The sequence below is a fragment of the Miscanthus floridulus genome, chromosome 16 (genome assembly GCF_019320115.1).
Source record: "Miscanthus floridulus cultivar M001 chromosome 16, ASM1932011v1, whole genome shotgun sequence".
Lineage (NCBI taxonomy): Eukaryota > Viridiplantae > Streptophyta > Magnoliopsida > Poales > Poaceae > Miscanthus > Miscanthus floridulus.
In genome coordinates, this window is record NC_089595.1 from 5,434,000 (window position 1) to 5,450,829 (window position 16,830).

The window sequence follows — 16,830 nt, forward strand, 5'->3', positions numbered from 1 at the left end:
GATGTTATTTCTCTCTCTAAAAGTAGTTAAATTAAAAATAGTTTGACTTAGGATGATTCTATGAGTTGATTTATTTTAGGTATAGTCCGATGAAGTTTACTACCTCAGTTCTATAATTGAAATGAATGTAATTAAAGAAGTGTTTAGTTAAATATTCTTAATTTATCAAATTTATATAAATAATATTAATATTTAAGGCAATTAATATGAAACATTACTACATTAGATTCACCGTGTAATATAATTTGGTAGTATAATTATTTGAAGTTATAGGTGTTGATATTGTTTTTGTTCTTTGTAAACATATTTTTTGTTCTTATTTTCGTCCTATTCTGCTGCAGCAGCTTGCCACCACCGGTGATTTGAGAGATGAGAAAAAGGCTACAGCAGCAGAGTCTATTTTCTGTAGCCGATCACAGCATCCTTCCAACGGGGCACACAACCTGTTGGGTCATGCGCCTCTGTCTCATCTAGTCATCCATCCACCCACGCTAGCTTTTGAATTAAAACCAAACAAAGTGGCAGATGCCACAGATATCCATGCTCGACGTCAGAGTGCGTGGCGTTGAGGTTGACGCCAAGATCCACACCTAAGTTTGGAGTACGAATGTGGAGTCACTCTGTAAGATTGTAAGAACACAAGTTCACTGCACAGGGTTGCATCTCCCGGCCGGCATGAGCTGTGAACTTTTTTAAATTTGGGATTTGGTGTTGTTGGCCAATCTTGTCATCATCAAAGCTGCTATTATCTCATGTACGTGTGATCATGTCACTGGTCCATATCGTCTTGTCCACTGCCGTCAACCCTCCGGGAGCACGTCTACTGCTGTACACACTAGACATTATGCGTGCAACATGCAGATTGATTTGATGGAGCCGTAGTCACAGCCATGTTTAGTTCCACCAAAATCCAAACTTTGGCACTAAAAAAAGATTTCTCGTCACATTAAATTTGCGGTATATGCATAGAATACTAAATGTTGACGAAATCAAAAACTAATTGCACAGTTTAGTTGTACTTTACGAGACGAACGTTTTGAGCCTAATTAGTCAATGTTTGGACAATTATTACCAAATACAAACGAAAATGCTACATGACACAACAGTAACTTTGATGGCGTCTGAATTGGGCGAACTAAACATGGCCATACAGAAGCAGGTCTATGGGGTTGCGTGTCTAGCAGCTGATGGACACGAGTATGCATGTAGCTGGGGTTGCGTGCTGCTCGGTTGCTCCCCAGAGCCTGCATTTCTACAGCGGCGTACAACAAGCATTTTCTTCGTCTCTCTCTGTGTCCAACTCTCTCTGTCCAGCGCTCTCTATCTCTGCAAAAGACACTGGGTTTCTTCGACAGGACTAAAAAATAAATTAAAATATTGTTCCGACTGATTGTTATGAGAGAAAAATACTGTTCTATCTTAAAACTGCTGTACACGTGAATAATGATCCGTGAGTGGGCTGGCCAGCCAGCCAGTCACCAGCCAGCCGAACAAGGCCCATGGCAAAGCAATAGAGTAGGCATAGGTCAGCAGCGCGCGACAGACACAGCACAGCCGAGTTCGGCGCCAGACCTCACGGCGCCGAGGTCGGCGCCCTGCTTCACGGCACCGAGCTATGCCATGTCAAAGCCACATCAGCGCCATGTTATCATCTGGTCTTCAACCTTGACGTCAAGATCTGTGGCGCCGAGACGTGTTATCTCGGCGCCATGAGTCCTGGCGCCGACCCCACGGTCTAAAGATGAGTTTAAGTCTCTCGGAGGGCCAAACGTAAATTTTCTTCAAAAAAATGACTAAATTATAAAAAATTAGGTCATATGAGTGAGTGTAGGTGCGTGTATAAGAGCGTCTCCACTGTGTACTGTTTAGAAAAAAATATCAAGTCTGAACCTACTTAAGCAAAACAGCAAGAATGGTGTGGCTTTCATAGTTAATTTGGACCTGGTACTATTGAGACTTTGAGAGTTACTACTAGGAGACAGATGGGAAAATAGAACTCTATGTCAATTTTCAAGTTCCTGATCTGATCAATGAATGCCGTGCCGACAAATGATTTTTAACAGTTGATTCCACCATGATCAAGAAAGGTTGCAAAGTGTTGTGTCGTGAGGAAGGGTAGCATGCAGCAGATCAAATCTGATTTCAAATGCATGGCTGAAGTCACACATATAGCTACTAGACTTGTAAAGGTGCTCCCCACACTCAATATTTGTTACACTACTACAGAATAACACTTCACTGTCGGTTTAAAACACCCCATCACTATCGGATTTTGAACCGGCACAATCATACCGGCAGTGATGAGGGTCAGCTATCACTGTCGGTTCCTACAAAACGGCAGTGTTCGTTAACTTCATTGCCGGTTCTTTACACAACCCGACAGAGTTCAGTTCCACCAACACTGCCGGTTCATGAGACCACCCGGCAGAGTTCAGTTCCACCAACACTGTCGATTTGTGTTTTAACCGGCAGTGTTGTCGTAACCAGCACTGCCGGTTTGTGACAAGAACCGGCAGTGATGGCTAAGCTAACGCTGCCGGTTTGTGGCTCAAGCCGGCAATGCCATCTTGGCCATCACTGCCGGTTTGTTGCAAACCGGCAGTGATGGTTACGACAACACTGCCGGTTTGTTACTAACCGGCAGTGATGGTTACGACAACACTGCCGGTTTGTTGCTAACCGGTAGTGATGGCCCGTTCGTATTTTATTGTTTTATAATTTATTTTAATTTATATTTTTTCGTGGAATCCGGTTTCGCTTTATATACGCTACGTAGACGATAGGTCCATCAATATTAAACATTACAAATGTTACGGTTACCGTTCAAATGTTCTTATTAAGATCTCGATCTCTCAAAATAAAAAAGAAATTATTCGATAAGATGAAGCATGCTTCTCGAACTTCTTAGAATAATCTAGCGAGCCGCTCTGGGCCATACTGGTCCTTGAACTTTACGGATTGTGCAATGAAAAATACTCCATCTTCTTCCAATACCTCGGCTAAGATGAATTTTGCTAGCTCCGATTGCAGTGCGACGATCTCCATGTCTAACAACCTTTCGTGGTTATATTTCTTATGCTGTCGTTCAAAAAAGATGATATCCAAAGAGGAATCAGTAAATCATTTTGTTGAATTATTAACAGACATAAATGAAATGTGGATTATACACACCAACTTATCTGCTTCTTCTGATTTTCCGTCAATGTAGCGAAGCATTGCCCACATTACATAAAACCCGCATTCATTGTTTCCCGCCGGCTGTTTTAGGTACTTCTCCATTTCGACAGCCTTGAATGGGACCTGCGTCCCAACGATATGTCTTCTTCGGACACTGTGCAACATTAAAAGGAGAAACATTAGAAAGCGGTATGTATGACTAGAAAATAATATGTTATTAGGATCGCTTACTAATTCAGCACTACCACCAGTGCATCCAGATGATGAAATGATTTTTTCTTCAAGTCCCACACCTCGATCAGATTTTTAGCAAGATTGACACATGAAGACGAAATGATTGCTGCAATCACAGAATCCTAATTATCGGATAATCTAAATGAAAAAAGAAGCATAAAATTAAAAGCCGAGAACATATACTCGCAGTTGTAGGCTAGAAGTATGTGGGTTTTGTTCTTCATCTTGAATTCATCGAAAATAGCAATCAATCTCTCTTTTAGGTCTTCCACGTCATATCCATGGAGGCCTAAACATGTCTTCTCATTGATTCACAAGGGGTCTAAGAAGCCTATGTTATCCTATTTGCTTTTTAGTATGCAAAATTTTGCTATACACCTACATAAAATCAGGAGAATTACTCAAAAGTTAACAATTTGTCTCAAGAGAGTAGTTAATTATAATATCACGCGTGTAGGGTACTTACATAGTCCACAGCGTCAACATTTGTGAATCGAGAGAGCGTTTCTGGTATAGCTGGAACAAGCACTCCAACTCGACATCGAACTTCTCTTCTTCAGGATAATGAAAAACATGTGGCGAATGGATAATAACCTCAAAACCAAAGTCCTCCGTCTCTGTTGCTTGAGCCATGTAATATTCATGCAACTTCTCTATTGTTAAATTTTTATACTCGTCATCGAGAACCAAAAGATTGCCCCTTTCATACTTTATTGTCGATGTTCCCGTCCCTTGTACATCATAATAGATGTTCACGGCCTCTTCTATGGTTAATTCGGGGTTGTCTTCGACGTACTTCTATATCTTCCTTAAATCTTCATTGTGTATTTCATCGGCTCTTGTTGTAGCGTACTGATTCTGTGTTTGCCTTTCAAATTCGGACTTCAACAAACACGGAGGCAGTGAGACACAGAGAAAAGAAACTAACACAATCTTCCTTCGAGATGAGTGTTGTAAATTTTTCTTCAATCAAGTTTGTAATGCTGCCACTGAACGGCCTTTTTCTTTTTTGTTGGTCCACTTTGAGAGCATTAACGACTGAATCCAAGGACCTTTTCTGCGACTGCGAGGATGCCTTTGATCTTGTTTTGGGCTGAGGTGAAGGAGGAGGAGGATGACGACGAGAATTCTGTTTTCCTGGGGCTGATGAAGATGGAGGAGGAGTCTTCTCTTTTCTCAGGGCTGATGAAAATGGAGTCGGACGAGGAGAAATAGAAGGAGGCCTCTGTCTTCTCAGGGGTGATGGTAAGGGATGAGGAGGAGAGTGATCTCTGTTGGGAGATAGTGAGTGATCATCGCGGGTGGGCGAAGACTCGTAGTCGTCCTCATCATCAGAGGACAATTGGTGGTCAAGCTTAATGAAGCGCTTGTGCTAGGACACTTGAGAGCCCTTGTTATGACCAAGTTCGCCCTGTCTTCCGCTGCGGGGGACTCAATGTGTATCTTGTTATACTTTTTATCAAGTATTCTGTCAATGGTGACGTGAGCGTACCCCTATGGAATTGGGCGGCCATTAATGGCCCCGTCTCCCATAGGCCAGGCCTGGCCGAGCGCCACTTTGTCCTTTGTCCATTCCTGACGGATGTACAACTTGACATTGACGGGTTCTGTGATGTCGTCCACCGGATGAGACACATTCGCATCTTCTTCATCGAGCGGGGTTGATCTGTAGCTACTGCGACCCCTAAACTATGGGCTAAAGCCAGTAGGAGTAGGGTTTTATGGTACTCCTGACCTCTTGGACAATAAAATTTGCTGGACTCGTGATTCAACAGCCGCCTCAATTCGTGCGTCCATTCTGTCTTTCATCTCTTTTAGTCACCTCAAACACTCTGCCTCCTGATCCACTCTACCCCTCGAGCGGCTCCGGTAAGTGTGAGATTCTTCGAGGAATGCTAGTTTTTAAGGAACAACACCAGTTTCTCTAGTGCGACCAGGGTGCTCCTGGGTTCCGAGTGCTTGGGTGAGCACGTCTTTCTCCCTATTAGAAGTGCGAGTCCCTTGCCTCACCTCCTCAGTTACCTCGGAGATCCTCTGGATGAGTTCGCTCATGGATGGATTTGTGGAGCTAAACCTCCCATCCTCGGCGTGGCGTAGATTTTTCCCCATACAGTATAATATCGATCTTGGCTCCTAATGGGCGGTCTCAACTTGAACGCCTTCCTCAGCTAGGCGATCCATCTTTTTAAGTTCTGCTTTAAATTCTGGCATCTTTTTGGCGTAGCCACGAGAGCCGAGATGATGAGGATTTGTCGCTTTCTGCAAGTTCTTATTCTTCCTGCTCAGTTCTAAGTACTCCTCGGATAACCTGTATTCCTTAAAATCCTACCAGAAGTCTTTTTACTTGCTAAACTGTCTACCATCGAAATCTGACTCTTTATTTTGGAGGACAAAATTCTTGTACAATGTTCCCTTGAAATTCTCGAAGCATGTCCCCATGATTTCTTTTGCTTTTTTCTTGACTACCTCCTGTCATACTCCGTTGAAAAAGTGAAATACTCTAGGATCTTGATATCCCATATGTAATCCTTCTCACTTTCGGGAACCCTCCACGGGTCATTATCTTTTCCAATCCACTTCCTGTACCTAATCGGGATGAAGTCCCTTACAAGTAACCCGAGGATAGTCTTGTATTTGGTTAAAGCTATAGGCGGTGAGAGTGGATCCCCGAATTCATCGAACTTAGTGATGTGCTAGTGTGCATTCCTATCAACAGGAATCTTTGACACGCCTCGCTTGGATCTGGCCTTCCTGCTACCCGAACCCTCTGGCTCCTCGGTCGGCGGAGGCTCCTGCCGGAGACACCGAGTAAGCTATGACCCTCTCAACTGATTAGCGTGTGTGGCTATATAGTCACATGATACCAAAGTTACCTGGCCATCTTGGTCATTTTGACCTAGCTCTAGGATGAAGCTAAGAGAGCTTTTCGGGTGTACTTAGTCTACACCCATAGGGTTAGTCTGCAACTATGGAGGAAAGCATGAATGATGTAGCTTTTGAAGCTTATATGGGTCTCCGCGATCGATGTTTTGGGGATATGATGGACGATCAATTCCGGTTCCTTCCTTGCCATCACCATGAACTTGGATGGGCAATGATGAAGCCTGAAGGTCTGGACCCAACTACTGTAGTGATGGTACTTTTATAATTTGTCAGCTTATGTGTGTGACTGATGTATAGACGGACACAAGATTACGCATTTAATTTTATAAAAAAAAATTGGGTGTGACAGCCATCCGCGACAACGACCAGTACGTGCTCCTGCTAGACATGGCCGGCACGGCGTTTGGCTGTGCCATCTCTGCGGTCTGGATAGGCTGTCACGCCGCCGCCGCCAACTTGTCGAACATGACGACATTCAAGCTCGAGCTCACATGCTCGCGTTGCCAAGCGGATATTGCCAGCCATCTAAGTTCCAAGTTGTATGCAAGGATCCCTCGTATGGGCTTACCGATCCTAAAGACTCGTTCCAGTTCTTGGTACCAAAATATGTTGGTGGTGGGTCCGATGAGGCTGCTTTTCATGTCACTACTGTGATTTCCATCAAATCGTCGTAAAGAAGTAGATGCATGGATCATCTACCAAGGATAGCTTGGCTAATAAATTATCACTTTCATATTATCGATTTTATTAGGTGTTCTTTTTTTATTCTAATTATTAAGTAGGGTGCCTTAATTATTAGCCACTGCTCACCACACACTTGTTTCTCTTCTTAGATAAGAATCAAGGCGGTTAATAAAATTCCTCACATTTGGTCTTTGCTTTATTAGTATGTTATTAGGTAGTCTTTATTGGTTTTAATTTGTTAGGTTGAACACTGTTTCAATTGTTTTTGTCATTGTAAGATACATTTTCATAATATTCAATTATTGCTCTCTGTTGATTCATAGCGTTGCACTGTTAAAACTTGAGAGGGGACGGCCAATGTATTGTCATTTTTGTCTGTAGCATGATCTATGTGCTAGCGATAATATGATAGTTTTAGTAGCAAGATATGTGTGCATATGGGCTCGTTTGGGACAGCTCCTCGAGCTCTAGATCCACCAAAAACAGTTCTGCTCCATCAAATTTGGATTCAACAAAAAGATGGATCCGAGGGCCTGATTCATCTATTTGATGGATCTCCTCGAGTGGTGCTCCACGAATCTGAGATGGGTGGAGGTGGGAAAAATTACCTAACACTGCCGCTCGATACATCACTTAGACACTTACTGGTTCGTTTTTATTGCTTTTCTCTTCCCCCGTCGCGATTTCTTCTCCTTCCGCCGCGACCTCGACCGCCCGCGACCTACCCCGCCATGAGCGCCTCCTCTCCCACTGCGCAGGAGGCGGCCCGCCGCCGCCGGCTACGCGCGGCCACGCCCTGCCACCCAGCCACGCTAGTCCCGTCGCCGTGCCTGCGACTTGCTGCCCCAGCCGCGTGCGCCGCGCAGAGGCCGCCATGGCGTGCGTTTGGGACAACTCCAGCCCCGCTGCGCCTCCAGCGCGTCAGCTCACCGCCGGGTGGCCGCGCAGGCCCATGCTGGCCCCGCATGCCTCGACGGCCACCCCTCGCCGCCGGTCCTGCCCTCCTCAGCCAGGATTTGGCCACTGGCCCCATCCCCAGCCGCCGCGAGCTCCGACGACACTCCAGCCAGGCCGCGCGCCCGCCCTCGATGAGATGCCGCACCTGGACGCCAATTCCGACGAGGCCGCGCACCCGCCCTCGGCCGTGGCCGGTCGCGCCGCGTCTCGCCCGTCCGAGAAGGCCAGAACGGAGAAGACAGAAGATTTTTTTCGTTTAGCCCCCTGACATGTGGGCCCTTTGTCCCAAGGGCAAATCAGGCATTTCCATACAAAATACCCTTGCGTGGATCTGGAGCTGGTTCTATAGCCAAACGGTTTCACCATGGATCTCAGATTCACTAGTCGAGCTGATCCACGATGAATCTCAGATCCATATTCATTTTTTCAAGGGTGGAGCTGAGCACAAACAGGTCCTATATACGACCGGCGAGAGAGTAAAGAGAAAAGTGGATCATAATCAAATGGATCCAATGTGGTTGCTTCATTAGTGGGCTTCTCCTGGTATTAAGAAAAAGAAGTATAACAATTTTATCATTTCTGGAAAATAATTTTCAAGGGCATGCCTTGTTAAAAACTAGTCGCCACCAAAACTTGATCTGATTTAAGGTCACCACATGGCTATAGTGCCGATGTATATGGGCGGGGCAGGGTTCAGGGTTTCGTCCTCGACCTCAGTGAGAAGGTCCTCTTTCATGCAATGCCTAGGGTGGTCATACCCCCACAGGTTTGAGTTTTTTTTATTGAAGTGCAATCATCTTTATGTAGATGGTATAATGCACAATGAAATCTATACACAAACTCAAACACAGCGGTGGTGGTAGGCGAGACGGCAGCGGGGCAGGGCGCTGCCCGATGAGGCAGTGGGAGATGCTGATTGGGTAGGGCTAGATGCGGTGGCGTCGTGTTGCTGGTGGTTAGAGGAGGGCGGGGTCGAGGGGCGAAGGCAGGAGGACGGCGTGACAGGCGTCAGGAGCCGCCGGCCATTGGCGGTGCAAGCCGGGGGCGAGGCAGGGGCAAGGACGATGCCGGCGAGGTCACACACTCCTCAAATGCGCGACCCATCACGTGTTAACTTCGTCCAATCAATAGTCCATCCATATGATGTTTATTATTTGACTTTATACATAAAGCTAGTGATTAAGCACGGTGGATGATGTACAGATGAATTAACATATATAGAATCTATCGATGCGACGAAATAAAGATCAGAAGTAAGAACAATGGCGAACAAGAAAAAAACAGTTATTAATTACCTGAAATATGGGAGGCCTCGGGGCCGTCGTGGTGCCACCGAAGCTCCAGCGGTGGTCCGGGTAGCGGCACGGCGCGTGCGGGTACTCCCATCTGGCGTGGCGTCCCCGACTGTGGTATGGCGGCCTGACGGCATAGCCGTGCACCGCGTGCGAGCACGGCACACGGATGGACTGTGTTAGCCCACAGGATCACCGGCTCAGGTGAGTTGACCTCTCACTAGTCTTGCCGACCACGGCCGAGCACGACCGAGGCTGTCCAACCACACACACTATGGCTAGAGGTAGAAGAATAGGAAGAATAGAGCATACACTCACGGTAGAGACACCAGCGTTGGCCGAAGCCCTGTATAGAAGATGGCAAATCTGAACTCTCTTTGTTGAGTTGCAGTGGCAAACTATATATACAACTCTATCCATCTAGTCCTAGTACAGCTCCCATGCTGTTACAGTAACTAGATAACACAGCAGGACTGACTTCTGCACCTGTCCTTACATGTGGCCACAGTGCGGCAGGTGAGCCGTTCGGCGCCTGCCTCTACAGCGGCTACAGTACCACAGCAGGGGGCCTTTTCGGCGCCGCCTTCCCTTGCTGTGTGTTCACATAAGGAAGCAGTAGATTATCTAATAATTCTTTCCCTAATCCTACTGCTATCCCTTATACCCCATCCATGCCGATCATCTCCTTCAGTTCCGTGAGTCGAAGACGTCCGAGCGGCTTGGTGAGGATGTCCGTGAGTTGCCGACCAGTTTCGACGAACTCGATGATGATCTGCCCTTCATCGACACTGTCCCTGAGGAAGTGGAACTTCACGTCGATGTGCTTGCTCCGGTCGTGGAGAACCAGATTCTCCGCGAGGGTGATGGCGGGTTGGTTGTCCACCATCAGTGCTAGTGGGTGAGCTTCCGCATCGGTCAGCTCGCCCAGCAGCTGGTGTAGCCACACAACTTGGCACGCCGCTGTGGCCGCCGCTACGTACTCTGCCTCGCACATAGATATCGCCACCACCTTTTGTTTCAGCGACAGCCATGAAATTAGAGCCGACCCGAGAAAAACGAGCACTCCAGAGGTGCTCTGCCGTCCATCGATGTCCCCCGCCATGTATACATCGCTGAACATAGTGAGCTGCAGCCTACTCTCATCGGTATTGGGAAAGATGATCCCCTGATCTACTGTCCCTTTGACGTAGCACAGTAGCCGCTTCATCGTAGCCCAGTGATCCTCTCTGGGATCCTCCATGAAATGACTGACGTAGCCCACGGCGAACGCAATGTCCGCCCTCGTGTGGACTAGGTAGTGCAGACCGTTGACGATGCTCTAATAGATTGTTGCATCCACCTTCGTCGTGGTGCTGCCTTTGTCAGCTTTAGCCGCTCCTCCATCGAAGTCACGCATAGCTTGCACTCAGCCATGCCGCTCCACTCCAATAGCTTCGAGGCATATGCGCTATGACCAAGCATGAGTTCCTCCTTCCCCTGTCTCACCTCGATACCGAGGTAGTAGGAGAGTGCGCCGAGATCACTCATTCGAAAACGAGCCGCCATCTCATGCTTGAAGCTGTTGATGTCCTCTGTGCGTGCGCCGGTGATGATCAAATTGTCCACATACACACCGACGATGAGCTCCTCCTTCCCCGTCATCGTGTGTAGAGCGCGTGCTCGGTTGTACACCGCTAGAACCTAAGCTCGCCCAGCGTGGCGTCAAGCTTGGCGTTCCATGCTCGTGGGGCCTGCCGCAGCCCGTAGAGCGCCTTGCGCAGTCGGAGCACCCTGTGCTCCTCTCCCTTGACGACAAAACCTGGAGGTTGCCTAACATAGACCATCTCCGCCAGCTCGCCATTGTGGAAGGCTGATTTAACGTCCAAGTGATGGACGCGCCAGTCCTTTGCTGCTGCCAAGGCTAGTAGCAAATAGATAGACTCTATGCGTGCTACTGGCGCAAAGACCTCCTTGAAGTCTATGCCCTCGCGCTAAACAAAGCCTCGGGCGACGAGGCGCGCCTTGTGCTTGACAATGGCGCCGAGCTCGTCCCGCTTAACCTTGTACACCTATTTTAGGCTGATCGGACGGCATCCTGGAGTTGGATCGATGAGCTGCCATGTCTCATTTTCCTTGATCACCTTCATCTCCTCCAACATCGCCCGTCGCCAGTTTCCATCGCACTCTGCCAGCGCGAACGTGGGTGGTTCCTCTACACTGACGAGCAGCAGCTCTTGATCATTGAGCAGCCAACCAGCCAGGCCTGAGGGCCCTGTGCCACCGATGATGTCGTCCAGCCTGCAGAACCGCACCTCCTCACCTTCGTGGAAGGCATCCACGAACTCAGTGATGTCACTTGGAGGTGAGACGAATTCGATCGGCATCGATGGAATTCCCTATTCCACCGAAGTGCTCGGCATAGCACCTGGAGTGCTCGGCACCCTGCTGGCAGTGCTCGGCACTACTTCTGGACAGTTCGTCACTACTCCTACGTGCTTGGCACCACTGTAGGAGTGCTCAACCTCAGTCTTGGAGTGGTCGGCACCACTGCAAGACCTCTTGGCTCCGCCATGGGAGTGCTTGGCACCCGTCCTAGAGTGGTCGCCACCACTACAGAACCTTCCGGTAGCACTCCTGGCGTGCTCGGCATCCCTCCAAGAGTGCTCGACACTCCTCCCGGAGTGCTCAGTATCCCTCCCGAAGTGCTCGGCACTGCCCCAGGAGTGCTCGGCTCTGCTGCTGGAGTGCTCGGCACCCCTTCCGGAGTGCTCGGCACCTCTTCCCCAGTGTCTCCACCACTGTGGATGACCAAGTACTAGACGACAAAGGTGCTGGTGAAGCCACCAGCTTCCCCCATCCTCGGACTGGTCTAGTCCCAAGCCGCCTTCTCATCGAACACAACGTCGCGCGAGACAAGCACCTTGTCTCCGCGTGGGTCGTAGAGCCGGTACGCCTTGGTACCCTCCGCGTAGCCTAGGACCACCATCGGTGTGCTCCTGTCCTCTAGCTTGGTGAGGATCGGCTTCGTATTCCTGACATGGCTGATGCAGCCGAATGTCCGGAGGAAGGACACGCTCGGCTTGCGTCCATACCAAGCTTCAAACGACGTCTTTCCCGTTAGGGCCTTGGTCGGAGAGTGGTTGAGGATGAACACTGCCGTGGTCATCGCCTCACCCTAGAACCTTGCCGGCATGCCTTTGGCCTTCATCATGGACCGAGCCATGCCGACCACCGTCTGGTTCTACCTCTCCACCACGCCATTCTGTTGTGGCGAGTACGGCACGGTGTGGTGTCGCACCACACCTTGATCTGTGCAGTACGCAATGAACTCCACCGAAGTGAATTCGCCTCGGCCTCCGCGCGCATCTTGAACATCAAGAAGTGGAACTCCACCGATTAGTCCTCAGCACGCAGAGCTTTTTGCCGCTCTCGGCCTCCGCGCGCATCTTGAGCTTCTTGATCGCCGCCGCCGCTTTGTCCTTGCCCGTCAGGAGTTGTAGCCACATGTAGCGACTACAATCATCCATGAGTAGGAGGAAGTACCGCCGACCACCATTTGTAGCTAGCGTGATCGGCCCACAGAGGTCGCTGTGGACCAGCTCGAGAGCGTCCTTCGCGCGATACTTGGCCGCCTCTGGGAATGGTAGCCTCCTCTGCTTCTCGGTCAGGCAGCTGTCACACAGCTCGCCTCCGTGCTTGATGTGGGGTAGCCCTCGGACCATCTTCTCCAGCCGACTAAGCACGTTGAAGCTGAGATGTCTGAACCGAGCATGCCACATCCACAGTTCCTTGGTGTGCCTTGCCGCTAGGCACACCGGCTGCTCTACCTTCAGGTTGAGCAGGTACAACCGGTTCTAGGACCTCTTCACCTTGGTGAGAAGTCACTGCTCCCGGTCCCTGATCCTAAGGACCCCGTCCTTGATTAGTACCTCGCTACCACACTCATCCAGCTGACCAATGCTGATGATGCTGGAACGCAGCTGTGGGATGTAATATACATCCGTTAGTGCACGGTGCTCCCCATTCTAGCAATTGAAGATGATGGTGCCACGCCCTTGGATTGCCACCTGGGAGCCGTCACCAAACTTCACCGTACCGGTAACATCGTCGTCGAGCTCGGAGAAAGATGCCTTGGAGCCCGTCATGTGGTCGCTGGCACTAGAGTTCAGATACCACCGCTGCTCCTAATCGGTGCCCACACGTCCGAGGTGGACTTGGGCCCGTGGTTCATCGAGGTTGACAGCCTTCAGGACCTTCCCAGGTCCTTCCACCATCGTCACATCTTCCTTCTCCTCGGCCTTGACGTCGTGCAGTGCACAGAATGTCACCATTAGGATAGTGGCCTCATCATCATCATCAGCTTGCGCCAGATGAGCTTCAGCCTTTTTCTCCTGGTTGCGATTTGAGCACTCTCGTGCTCAATGGCCCATCTTCCCACAGTGCCAACAGGCGTTGGGGTCGACCTGCTTCTTCTCCGAAGAAGCCTTGCCGCGGCGCTTGCCATCGCCACCGTGGCTGGAGGAGGCTACCTTCCCGGAGTTCCTTCGAGCAGCCCACTCCTCCTCTGTCAGCAGTAGTTTGCCGCTGTCCTTCGTTGCTGTCACCTGCTCCAGGCGCTCGTCCACCGCCCGCAGATGGCCTGTCACATCCTCAATGGTGAGGGTGGACAAGTCCAGCATCATCTCTATGGAGAGAGCGATATGGATGTACTTTGTCGGCACGGAGTGGAGGTACTTGGAGACCGCCTCCTCTTTGTCGATGGTGACGCCGTGGCTCTTTAGCTTGCTGATGAGTGTCTGCAGGCGGAGGGAGAAATCCTCCACTGCTTCACCATCCTTGAACTTGAGGTTGGCATACACCTGCTTCAGAAGCTGGGCCATCGCCTTCTTTGCGTGGTCGGAACCGACGCGCATCGCAACAATAGCCTCCCACGCCTCCTTAGCAGAGCTCTTCACCCCTAACGGCTCTCTGTACTCCGCCGGTACTGCAGCGAGGAAAGCCTCCAACGCTGACATGTCATCTTCCTCATTGTTGGTGCCCATGTCAACAGCATTTCAGAGCCGTCGGGCTCTGAGCTTGACCTTCATGGTCACCGACCACTCTCCATAGTTGGTGCGAGTCAGCGTCGGCCAACTTGTGTCGTTGACCTCCCGCACCGTGCGAACAACGACCTCCGGTCATGGCTGGGCAGCCACAACAGTGCCACTGCTGTCGCACATCTCCGAAGCGTTCGTCATCGCTAGCGGTTAGTCCGGCAACGGCACTTGTACGGCTTTGATACCACTTGTTAGCCCACAGGATCACCGGCTCAGGTGAGTCGACCTCTCACCAGTCTTGCCGACCACGGCTGAGCACGATCAAGGCTGTCCGACCACACACTATGGCTAGAGGTAGAAGAAGAGGGAGAACAGAGCATACACTCACGGCAGAGACACCAGCATTGGCCGGAGCCCTGTATAGAAGATGGCAAATCTGAACTCTCTTTGTTGAGTTGCAGTGGCAAACTATATATACAACTCTATCCATGTAGTCCTAGTACAGCTCCCATGCTGCTACAGTGACTAGATAACACAGCAAGACTGACTTCTGCGCCTGTCTCTGTATGTGGCCACAGTGCGGCAAGTGGGCCGTTCGGCGCCTGCCTCTACAGCGGCTACAGTACCACAACAGGGGGCTTTTTCGGCGCCACCTTCTCTTGCTGTGTATTCACACAAGCCAGCAGTAGATTATCTAACAGACTACACCAGGTGCTCCATGGCATGGCACCGCCGGAACCCCATCGTGGATCTACACACGTGTCAACACGGCGAGCACACCACGTGCCCCACGTCGCAATGCATGCGTGCACGCAAACATTCATTTAGCACGAACACACATATGGATGAATTAACACGAAATATACAGATGAATTAACCTATATCGAATCTAGATATACCAAAATCAATCAGGTGTTGTGTCGAACACATATACAAAATGGAGAACGAGGAAAAAAAAAACAGTTATTACCTTGAATATGGGAGGCTTCAACGGGAGGGAGCAGATGCCGCAGTCGAGCTCGGTGCGCTCCACCGTCACCTTCATCTCCCCGACGCCTGAACTCTCTGAGCACGACGCCGGTGGCGATGCCGGCCGCGGCAGTGGCGCGCGTTCTCCATCAGATCCATATAGTAATACACCGCCGTGTATGACGGAGACGCGGGCGAGTATGACGCAGAAATCGCGGAGTAGTATGGAGAAGTCGGTGAGCACGACAGAGACCATTAGACTGGCGTCTGCGGCGAGGCCGGGGAGTAGTGAATCCTCAGGAGGAGGCTTCGCCTGGCACAGACGCCCGCCAGCGTCCAAGGTATGACCTCGCCATCGTACGACATTTATACTCGCGGCCTCGGTTCGCATGAGGTCGCCACCGATAAGATAAAACCCTAGCTACCGGCCCAAAATTAAAGCTTTTTGTTTTTGCCCAGTGGAGTGGCCCAGACTCTTGGCCTCTATCTTGGCCCGTGCAGCGCTATGCATGCATATCTCTTTCTGCTTTTTCCAGATCAAAAACTACGTTTTGCTAAAAAAAAACGATAAAAAAAACTACGTAACGAGGTCAGCCACACATCTTGCATTTTCCTCAAAAGCGCGCGCACACGCACATCTTGTCTCATCACCGTGTCCAGGTTCTTAAATTAACCAGGTTCAGTGGTCCAAGCTTCTAGCGCGTTAAATCAAGTTTCAAGGAAGCTTTCACTAGATATCCCTATTTTCAGCAATTAGGTTGCACTTTTGTTGTTTTGTTAATCACCAAAATCATAAAGTTATCCATTTTCGCCAAATGAAACTTATGACAAAGGATAACCATGAACTTTACTCTTTTACGTAAGGCCATGTTTGGATGGAGTATGATTACTAATTAGCTAAGACTAGTGATTAGCTGACTAGTGATTAGCCAAACCCTGTTCGGATCCGGTAGCTAACAAGTAGTACTATCTCAATACAAAGTCTTTTAGATGTAAGCACTCAACGGATCCTGGGTCTTGACATAGGCGAACACGTACCCTCTGATGGGAGCCGCCATTGAGGCTAGACAGCAGCACCTGCCCCTCCTCGCTGGTACAGGGTTTCTAGCAGGAACGATGTGGTGGAGCCTTCGCCTAGTCTGTTGCCCTAGGCGAAGGCCATGGAAGTGACAGGAGGGCCCAGGCATAATTAAGGTTTCATAAATGAATTCACCAATCTCTTTTACACAGGGTTCAAATCCCCCTTTTATAGGGTACTGTTGCTACCTTTTTCCCTTTTACATTCTCACCCTATGCCAGTTACAGTATATTCCTGGAATATTCCTATACTAACTTAGCGTCGCCAGGGGCAGTCTCGGCTTTATTCTTCTACACTGCCTATGGCTCCTGGGCCTTATCCAGCGGCTCGTGGGAGGCCCATCTCCGGCCTTGGGTTCCTGCGCCGTGTAAGGCTTCTCTTTGCCATCGCAGTCATCACCCTCTGTGGCTTGGTCTTCACCTCGAACCATCTCTGGGGGCCTTCGGAGCCATGTCATGTGCCTCCACCCCTCTTCTGGCTGGAGGTGAAGACCCTGCCTGGCGTGCCTTTGTCTCCGCCCAGATCGTCTCCGCCTCTGTGT

General features: G+C 49.7%; 1 protein-coding gene across 2 annotated transcripts; it reads right to left on the minus strand.

Annotated features, from left to right (window-relative positions):
• Window positions 1-2,788: 2,788 nt before the first annotated feature.
• Window positions 2,789-15,484, minus strand: LOC136511443 (uncharacterized). Of its 2 annotated transcripts, none has more exons than XM_066505503.1 (5): window positions 15,213-15,484; window positions 9,231-9,339; window positions 3,409-3,517; window positions 3,172-3,331; window positions 2,789-3,078 (listed from the first exon to the last, which is right to left on the minus strand). In XM_066505503.1, the coding sequence occupies exons 1-5, from the start codon at window positions 15,465-15,467 to the stop codon at window positions 2,905-2,907; spliced, it is 807 nt and encodes a 268-aa protein (XP_066361600.1). In that variant the 5' UTR covers window positions 15,468-15,484; the 3' UTR covers window positions 2,789-2,904. The 2 variants fall into 2 exon arrangements, with proteins under 2 accessions (XP_066361600.1, XP_066361599.1); XM_066505502.1 differs by having other exon boundaries at window positions 9,231-9,354.
• Between the last annotated feature and the right edge of the window lie 1,346 nt (window positions 15,485-16,830).

What these genes read in the sequence shown, in the direction of transcription:
- LOC136511443 (XM_066505502.1), bottom strand. Translation starts at nt 15,467, where the DNA reads ATGGTCTCTGTCGTGCTCACCGACTTCTCCATACTACTCCGCGATTTC. An exon ending in CTGGTGGTAGTGCTGAATTA is followed by an intron (nt 3,332 to 3,408) that starts GTAAGCGATCCT and finishes AATGTTGCACAG; the next exon opens with TGTCCGAAGAAGACATATCG. An exon ending in CAGAAGAAGCAGATAAGTTG is followed by an intron (nt 3,079 to 3,171) that starts GTGTGTATAATC and finishes TTTGAACGACAG; the next exon opens with CATAAGAAATATAACCACGA.